This window comes from Mastomys coucha, unplaced genomic scaffold (assembly GCF_008632895.1).
Source record: "Mastomys coucha isolate ucsf_1 unplaced genomic scaffold, UCSF_Mcou_1 pScaffold5, whole genome shotgun sequence".
NCBI lineage: Eukaryota > Metazoa > Chordata > Mammalia > Rodentia > Muridae > Mastomys > Mastomys coucha.
In genome coordinates, this window is record NW_022196911.1 from 70395855 (window position 1) to 70406058 (window position 10204).

At 43.6% G+C, this 10204-nt stretch overlaps 1 protein-coding gene across 1 annotated transcript in view; it reads left to right on the plus strand.

Moving 5' to 3' along the window:
- Positions 1-5675: 5675 nt before the first annotated feature.
- The window catches only part of Mettl16 (methyltransferase like 16), a 43075-nt gene continuing 38546 nt past the window's right edge, over positions 5676-10204 (plus strand). Inside the window, exons 1-2 of the mRNA XM_031353035.1 lie at positions 5676-5812; positions 8540-8667. Of these exons, the coding sequence (XP_031208895.1) occupies positions 8540-8667 (128 nt within the window). The 5' untranslated portion in view covers positions 5676-5812. The remainder of the gene's footprint in view (positions 5813-8539; positions 8668-10204) is intronic.

Genomic DNA, 10204 nt, shown 5'->3' on the forward strand with positions numbered 1-10204 from the left:
TTGTTTTTTTGTTATTTTGGTTTTTTTCCAAGACAGGGTTTCTCTGTGTAGCCCTGGCTGTCCTGGAACTCACTCTGTAGACCAGACCAGAACCTGGCTGGCCTCGAACTCAGAAATCCATCTGCCTCTGCCTCCCAAGTGCTGGGATTAAAGGTATGTGCTACCACTGCCTGGCTCTTTTTTTTTTTTTTTTTTAAATACTGAAATATGTAGTCCAACGGATACATTGTATGTATGCATAGATCATAGGTTGATTAACAGACAGCTACGACTCTAATACTGAAGATTATGAACACAACCAATTGTTCCCTGCCTTGAGTAAACACCATTCTGAATTGGTTCCATAATCTTTGCTTTCCTTTATATTTTTTATGAGACACACACACACACACACACACACACACACACACACACGTAGAGAGAGATTCCAAAGCAGTAAGTTTTTCATTCATGCTTAACACGAATGAATTTATTGTAGAATTTGTTTCTAAGCTTTACCCAAGCAGTATGTATGTGTTGTTTCAATTGCGCATTTTTTTTTGTTCTACTGTACCACAATTTATCTACCTGTCCAAAGGTATTTGTATTCTTTATAGATTTTTTTTTTTTTTAGCATGATCAGTACTGCTAAGAATATCCTGGATCTTTAGGCTTTCCGGAGCCTGTGGGTAAGAGTTGTTTCTCTGGTATATATGTATGCATATGTATGCATAGGTGTATATGCCCTGGAATGGAATTATGGAGGCCAATTACTTTCAGAGCTGATGGGCTGATGTCTCCCAGCAGTGTTCCTGTTGCAGCATATACTCCTGCAGTCTTGGTGTCCCTTCCACCTCCCATAGCGTTCCTATATTGGCTATCTTTGCTGGTGACCCTGGCAGCTTTCTCAGCCAGAGGCATGCCCCTTTAAATGCCCTAGTGAATCTGTAGAGGTGTTGCTCTGTACCCCTGTATCCCTAACTGTAGTGGCTATTCCTGGTTGTCAACTTGACCGTATCTGGAATGAACTACAAACTAGAATTGGAAGGCTCAGCTGTGACTCTAACCTAGAGGCTGAGAGATACGAGTTTCTGACCTGGATCCTGGTGTGGAGATCTTGAGGCATAGTGGCTATGGATCCCAGAAGACAGGGAGATCTCGGCCTGGAGAGATGACTTAGTGGTTAAGAGAATTGACTGCTCTTCCAGAAGTCCTGAGTTCAATTCCCAGCAACTACATGGTGGCTCCCAACCATCTGTAATGGGATCTGATGCCATGCCCTCTTCTGGTGTGTCTTAAGAGAGCAACAGTGGGGGCTGGAGAGAAGGTTCAGCGGTTAAGAACACTGACTGTTCTTCCGAAGGTCCTGAGTTCAAATCCCAGCAACCACATGGTGGCTCACAATCATCTGTAGTGAGATCTGATGCCCTCTTCTGGAGTGTCTGAAGACAGCTACAGTGTACTTACATATAATAAATAAATATTAAAAAAAAAAAAGAGAAAGCAACAGTGTAGTCACATACATTAAATTAATTAACCTTTAAACAACGGGGGAGAAAAAAGACAGGGAGATCTCTAAAAGTCATCTGGGACAAAGCACACACCTTTAATCTGGGCCATACCTTCTGCTGGAGACCTACATCATGACATTGGAAGAAAGAAGACTCACTCTCTTTCTTCTTCACCTTGTGGGACTTAGCAACTGCTAAGTCCTTGGGCTTCCATTCACAGCTGCTGCTGAACATTGTTGGGGAGTTGGACTACAGATTGTAAGTCATCAACGAATTCCCTTACTACCCATAAGTTCTGTGAGTCTAGAGAACCTTGACTAACACACTACTGAACAACAGTGATCACCCAGGACGGAAGGGAATGTCAGTCATGAGGTCTTCTCACCTGTCCGTCAGAGCTACAGGGTCCTCCTGTGGATTTGTTACTTCTGTTCCACCCGAAAGTGCACCCCACAGCCTTGTCTCCTGGGGAGACAGAAGATACCTAATTAATTTTTTCTCATCCTCCTCCCTCCCCATGGCCTTTCCTGCTTCTCAGATGAACACAGTTGCCTCTACTCTCTGTGTTTCTTGAAGTGTGGTCTACATGACAGACAGTTATATCTGACAGTGTAGTCAGTCGGGTAGGGTGCTGGGAGCAAAGCACATTCTCTTGACACTCTCATACTGACTCAAGGCTCTTGGGGCCGCTGCTCCGGAGCTTTCTGCATAACGAGTTCCCCAGGTGACATGCACATTCCGATTTGGGAGAACGTGCCAGGCTAAGGTCATCTCCAAGCAGTTTTAGCCACCCTCCCAACAGCTCTTCCAAGAATGAGACAACCTCCATCGACTTCTGTTGCCTCTCATAGAGCAATAAGGACACAGAGACACTGAAAAGACATGTCTGCCAATAGAAGCCGGGTCAGCTACAAAGTGGGAGAATTTTCCAATGGAATACTTTTTTTTTTTTTTTCCTGAGACAGGGTTTCTCTGGGTGTGTAGCCTTGGTTGTTGTCCTAGAACTTGCTCAGTTGACCAGGCTATCCTTGAACTCACAGAGATTTGCCCACCCTTGCTTCCCAAGTATTGGTATTATAGGTTTGTGCTACCATTGCCAGGCTTATATCTCTTTAAAGGTTTATTATTATTATTATTATTATTATTATTATTATTATTTTAAGTTTTTCGAGACAGGGTTTCTCCATACAGCACTGGCTGTCCTGGAACTCACTCTGTAGACCAGGCTGGCCTCAAACTCAGACATCCAGCTGCCTCTGCCCCCCAAGTGCTAGGATTAAAGGCATGCCTGCTCGGCTTTTTTTTTTTTTTTAACATTTATTTTAGGGGCTGAAGAGATGTTCAGCAGTGAAGAGCACTGGCTGCTTTTTTAGAGAACCCAGGTTCAGTTTTTAGCACCTGAATTGCAGTTCACAACTGTCTGTAACGCCAGTTCCAAGGGGGATCCCACACCCTCTTCTGGCCTTCACGGGCATAGCATGCATGTGGTGCATAGACAAATGCAAGCAAAACACCCACACATACAAAAATAATAAAGAAAATACTCAAAAATATTTTTTTAAAAAAGTTATCATTTTCATTTTATGTGTGTAGGTGTTTTGACTGCATGTATTTCTGTGCATCACTTGTGTGCCCGTGGAGGTGCCAGGGACATTGGGTCTCCTGCAGCTGGAGTTACAGACAGTTCTAAGCTGCCCCACAGGTCTTGGAAATTGATTCTAGGTCGTTTGGAAGAGCAGACAGTGCTCTTAATTGCTGAGCTATCTCTGCAGCCCCATTTTTCTAAAATATCTATTTTATTTTGAATTGTGTGTGTGTTTCTGTGTTCTGGCATGTGCACGTAAGTATAGTGTCTGAGGAGGCAAGAAGAGGATGTCAGATACCCTCGAATGAGAGTTATAGGTGATTTGTGAGCCACCTACCCACATCCACAAATCTATCAAATTTTTTACAAATCTTCAGTTACAAAAATCTTTAAAAAACTAACTTGTGGCCGGGCAGTGGTGGTGCATGCCTTTAGTCCCAGGGAGGCAGAGACAGGTAGATTTCTGAGTTTAAGGCCAGCTTGGTCTATAGAGTGAGTTCCAGGACAGCCAAAGCTATATAGAGAAACCCTGTCTTGAAAAAACAAAAAACCAACCAACAAAACAAAAAAACTAACTTGTGTGAATGTATGGTATAAGCTTGTGTGTATACATTGTGGAAACCAGAAGAGGCCATTGGATGTCCTATCATTGTCTCCTTACTCCTTTGAAGCAAGTCTGTTATTTGAGATTGAGGCTTATGTTTTTTCTTTCTCTTTTTTCTTTTTTTTTTTTCAAGACAGGGTTTCTCTGTGTAGCCTTGGTTGTCCTGCTATCCTGGAACTCACTCTGTAGATCAGGCTAGCCTTGAATTCAGAAATCGGCCTGCCTCTGCCTCCTGAGTGCTAGGATTAAAGGCGTGCACCACCACTGCCCTGCTTTTCTTTTCTTTAGCCAGTAAGCTCCAGGTATGCCTTGCTTGTTATGTAGAGACTGGGGTCCAAATTCATGATTGTCCATCAAGCATCTTGACAGCCCACATTTTATAGCTATGCTAATCTACCTATCTATCCATAACTCTATCATCTATATCTATCTTTGCGGCATTAGTTTACACAGGCCTTTGCACTGTATCACTGATCTAGTGGTATACTGTTACTTTGGCTTTCTGAGCAGGGTCTTATGTAGTCCAGGGCGGCCTGGAACTTGATAGACTGTAGAGGATGAACTCATACCCCAGCTTCAACATCCCAAATGCTAGGATTTACTGGCCTATAACACCCTAGAAGGAAAAATTGGGGGTAGGGCAATTGTGTGTGTGGGGGGGAGGTATTAGCACAGCTAATAGCTAATTAAGTAGCCAAGGTCAATGTGGTCTTGGGCATGATCTGCTTGATTCTGCAAGGTGGCTCAAAGGCCTGCTTGGTTGAGGGAAGCAAATGGGCTTCCTTAAGACACTTGTTCCTTCTGCAGCACACAGCTTCATCTATGCAGGTAATTGAGCTCAGTGTGTGTAGAGGAGGCAGTCCTACTGTTCCCGGAATTCAAGGTGACTGACATCTTATGAGACAACTGAAACACCCTTTGGGTAATCTGGAACAGAACACTGTAAAAACTGACAACAAAATGCCAGGACTTTATCTTTTTGCTTTGTGAGTCCAGATTCAATGCTTTTTAACCAAATCAGTTCCATTTTTTTTTTTTTCTCGCACTTGGGAGGCAGAGGCAGGGGGATTTCTGAGTTCGAGGCCAGCCTGGTCTACAGAATGAGTTCCAGGACAGCCAGGGCTACAAAGAGAAACCCTGTCTTGGAAAAAAAAAAATTAAAGAGGTTTACTTTTATGTGTTTGGGTGTTTGCCTGCATGTTCGTGCACCACGTGCATGGATGAGTGCCTTCAGGCACTTTTAGGGGCTAGAGTTACAGCTGGTTTCGAGTCACCATATTGGGGCTGGGACTCGAATCTGGGTCTCTTTGTTTGTTTTTGGTTTTTTCGAGACAGGGTTTCTCTATGTAGCCCTGGCTGTCCTGGAACTCACTCTGTAGACCAGGCTGGCCTCGATGAATCTAGGTCTTTTATTAGAGTAGCCATTTTCCCCGTCCCCTATCCTGCTCAAAGCAGTTTCTAAGTGTCAGTTATTTATTTACCCATCTCACAGGTTTATCTGTAACTACTGTGTCATCACATACACTTGCTGTGCAGTAAGTGTTAATTGCCAGCAAACCCAAGAGAATCCTTTTCTAGCCTTCCTATTTCCTGCCCAAGACTAGATTAAGTACTATTTAGTAAGGCTGGGGAGAGCAGAAGAAAAAGCTACACTTAAAAAAAAAAACCAAAAACCAACAACAATAAAACCGTTTACGGCTTGGTGGGTTGGCTCACCCCTGTAATCCCAGCACCCAGGAAAGCCAGGGGAGGAGGGTGGTTCCAAGTCCCTGGCCAGTCTCCAATACATCGTTGTTCTATGCCAGTGAACTAGTGAGCCGGTCTCTCCAACCACTAACCTAAGAAGACTCCGGGCCGACCACGCCCCCAAGTCCTCGGGGGTGGGGTGGGGTGGGGGGTGGGACACTCCGCTGTCTCCAAGTATCGCGACAGCTCCTTCTTTCTTTAGGCTAGCTTAAAAGTCTCGCGAGAGTAACCTGTCCAATCACGGCTCTGATTATCTGTGCAAGATGGCAGCGTGCTTGGAGCGTAGCGTCTGCGTTTTTAGGAGCTTGGCTGTGTGAGTGGTTTGGGATTCTAGGCTTTTGCAGGCCCATCCACACACTCTGTCCGGCTACTACATTGGCCTACGAGGTGCGTGGTTCAAAATCCCTTATCCGGTTGCACACAAGGATCGTCTAAGAAGTCGATCACCTGCTTTTATCCTCTGGTTCTCGGATCCTCGGGGGCTTAACGTTGGATGAGAAGCCAGGGACCCGGGGCGGGTGTGTGCGCGAACGCCGGCGGTAGGTGGGAGGAGTTGGAGGAGAGATTTCCTCATCACCCTCCTAGGTTGCTGTTTAGAGAGCGCTGAAACCGAGGCGGGAAGAAGGCGTGGATAAGTCAGTGAAGTGGCGGAGGCTAAGTCAAATTTGTGAGGTGGGGGCGTGAAGAGAAAACGGAAGTGTTGGGGTCGAGGTGGGAGACATCTGTTGAGTTTTCTGTTCTTCTTAAAAACTTAAAAACAAAAACAAAAACTTTGTACGTATATGTGTTTTGCCAGCACGTAGATCTGTGCACCACGTGGACAGTGCAGGCGAGGCCCGAAGAAGATGATGTCATAGGGTTACAGGTGGTCCTGAGCAGCCACATGGGTGCTGGAAATCGAACCCAGGTCCTGTGGAAGACTAGCCAGTGCTCTTGACCAAGGATCTATCTCTATTGTCTCCATAGTTTGTTATTATAAAAGCCAAATTTAGAGTATTCTATAAGCTTCTGTATTAGAAGACATGATGTGTGAAGGAATAAAAGGCCAAGAGGAACCCAGGAAACATGAAGTTTTATAGAGGAAAGAAGGCTGGCCTCACTCCACTCCAATGAGCCTTTTTTTTTTTTTGGTTATTGTTGAGACTGAACTGGGCTGTCCATTCAGAAAGAGAATGCTATGTCTCACTCACTCATACAAATGGAAAGTATTTCATAGTTATTTCCTTTATTTTCTTTGGTGTTGATGACTGAACCCAGGGCCTTGCACATGCTAGACACATGCTCTGTCACTCTGAGCTACATCTCCTGGTGACTTCATATTCTTCCCAGTCAACCAACAGTTGAGTGCCTCTTCTTACAGGCCCTGTTTTGAGTATTGGGGTACCTCAGTGAACAAATAGGTTCCCTCATGATGTTTACTTGTAGGGAAAAATTTTAAAATTAAAGCAAATGTGTCCTGAATGTCAAGTAAGTAATTCCCAAAGACAGAAGTTAGGAGGTGGGGGAGGGGGGTGCTGGAGAAATGGCTTAGTGGTTAAGAGCACTGACTCTTCTTCCTGAGGTCTTGAGTTCAATTCCCAGCAACCACATAGTGGCTCAAACCATCTATGTAATGGGATCCAATGCCCTCTTCTGGTGTGTCTGAAGACATCGGCAGTGTACTCAAACACATAGAATAAAATCTTAAAAAAATAAAAGTTAGGAAGGTAATAAAGTGCGTTGCAGTCACTGAATGTTTCGGTGAGGTGCTCAAGAAAGATATTAATAAGGTGGCATTTAACCAAAGACCTAAAGGTGGGGATATGTTCAGTGTCTGTGCATTTCAGTGTGGGGGGGTGCAATCCATGCCAGCTGAGTGGCAGGAAGTGCAAGTCGAGTGTGGTGGTGCACACTGGAATCACAGCACTAGGAGTATACAGAGTTCTAGACTAGCCTTGGCTACAGAGTGAGTTCCCAGGGAGCCTGGGCTACTCGAGACCATGTCCAACAGCAGTGAGAACAAAAAGACAAGTACACATAGTCCTGAGGCACTCGGTTGGGAAATGGCTCATAGGCCAGTGTGGCAGGAACAGAGTAAACCGGTGTTAGCAGACATTCAGGAATGGGGTGAATAGACAGATAGAAATCCAGAAGTTAGTCATCTAAGGTGTAGCAGTTTTTGGTAGAGCACATGTGAGATGCTGTGTTAAATTCCTAGTTGAATTTTCTTTTTTGGTTTTTTGAGACCGGGTTTCTCTGTGTAGCCCTAGCCGTCCTGGAATTCCTCTGTAGACCAAGCTGGCCTTGAACTCATAAATCCACCTGTCTCTGCCTCCCAAGTGCTGGGATCAAAGTGTGCCCCACTGCCTGTTGAAAATATTTTTTTAAACAAAAGGTAGAGTCAAAAGGAGTGACTCTATTGAGTGTGTCTGTTATGACCTGAATAAATAGTGTAGAAAAATGAACTCAATTAGCCACAATTGTAATTTAACTTGGGTCACATGTTCAGAGTATGTGCCTGTAAACTATGTCCTCTTTAATGTGTTGCAGAGTCCTAATGCATCAGTATCTCTTTAACTTGTTAGAGGAATGCCTTTCTTTTTGTCCATCGTTACATGAAAGAAAGCCATCTCCCTTTGATATATTTGGGGCCTGGGGACTGCCCTCAGTTTATGCTGCTTTTTACTCCTATGTTTGTAAGGATCATTTGAATATTAGGGAATTAAAACTGCTATATAGTGAGCTTCTATCGTGTGTGTGTGTGTGTGTGTGTGTGTGTGTGTGTGTGTGTGTGTGTGAGATTCTGGAGATTGAACCCAGGTCTTGAACATGTTGGGCAAGTGCTCTGCTAATAACAGTATCCCCTTAAGGGGTGGGGCAGGCTTACTGAGGGTACTTGCTTTGCTGTTTGTGTGTATTTGTTTCTGAGGCAGGGTCTCACATTGTAGCCAGACTGACCTAGAACTCTCCATGTAGCCCAGGCTTATTGCAAGCTTATTGTGATCCTGCCTCTGCCTCTCAAGTACTGGTATTACCAATATGAATGTATTCCTGTCCCTCCCAGTGCTTTTGTAAGTAAATATGCTGATTTTCTCTTTATCTTTCTCACATCTCCTCTTCCCTCTCTCTTTAAAGATGGCTCTAAGCAAATCAATGCATGCAAGAAATAGATACAAGGACAAGCCACCTGACTTCGCATATCTGGCATCTAAATATCCAGATTTTAAGCAGCATATTCAGATAAATCTGAATGGGAGAGTAAGGTAGGTAACTCACAACAAGTTATTAATCTGTATCTTCCGAGTGTGGTCTGAGTGGATGTGATGTGACAGGAGGCAAGCTGGTCTAGCAGAAGACCTGAAGTCATATACATCTTATGAGAAGTCTTATGTGATTTTTGGACAAATGGACAAATGGATTATGCAACTTGGGGGTCAATTTTTTTCACATATAATGAATGAGAAAATTGGAAAGTCTCTTAATGGCTAACTTCCTGCTTCTACAACAGAGATGCCAGTGTAACTCAGGCAGACCAGGATTGTGCTTTATGTGATCTAGTGCTTGGTGAATGTCACAATGTCTTATTTTGAGGAAAGTGCTAACTAGAATATTAAAACTTGTGCCAAGGATGTAGCTTAGTCGTTGCAGTTGACCTGACTTTGAATAAACCAGGTGAAGAAGGCAGATATTATGATAATATAAGAATGTAGGAAAATAAGTATGTTATGCTTGAGGTTACAGATGCGCATAAGTCTTGTCAACAAGTAATCTTAATCCACCTCGACATCTTTTGTCTTAGTTGTGTATCAGCTGACTTCCTGTTACTGGAGCAAATAGCAATGTCTTAGGAAAAGAAAAGGCTGCAGTGCTTTGAGTGTGGAGATTGTGCTCTGAGTGTGTATCATGATTAGAAGTGTCTAAGGAACAGTTCATAACTTAGGCATGGCAAAGGAGAAGAGAAGGGACAGGATCTCCTAGCCCCCCTTTGGAGGTGTGCCCTTAATGACTGAAAACACAAAGTTCCAACTCTTTTTAATTGTGCCAAGCTAGGGACTGAACCTTTGTGTGTTTTTTTTTTTTTTTTTTTTAAATCTCTTGAGTTTACTCTGGTCTACAGAGTAAGTTTCATGACATAGCTTCACGAATGCTATACTGAAACCCTGTCTCGAAAAAACAAAAACAAAAAAACAAAAACCAAAAAAGCAATTCATAGTTCTAAGTGCTTATATTGGCTCTGGCATCAGTGAACAGTCTATGTGTTTAAATATGGTATCTATGACTAAAGAACAGCCCCCAGGAGCTGGAGAGATGCTTCTGTGGTTGGAGCACTGGCTGCTCTTCCAGAAGACCTGGGTAGAATTCCCAACACCCATGTGTTGGTTCACAGTTGTCTGTAAACCCTCCTCTGGCACTGCATGCGTGCAGTTCAGACATACATGCAGACAAAATGTCCACATAAAATAAAAACAAAGGAAAGGAACGTACTGTATTAGGGGAAGTGACCCTTGCATTGATTTGGGCATGTGCTGCTGCTGAGTAGGCTTTGTGCTTGCCAAATATATATATACACACACATATATATGTATGTATGTATGTATAATATATATATTATGTATTATATAATATTATATATACTATATTACATATAGTATATATAGTGACCTGACCTGCAGGCCAAGTTATTCGGGGGAGCGAGGAGGGCCACAACCTGGAATAAGAATGGGTGAGAGATGCCAGACGGTGGTGGCGCACGCCTTTAATCCCAGCACTTGGGAGGCAGAGGCAGGTGGATTTCTGAGT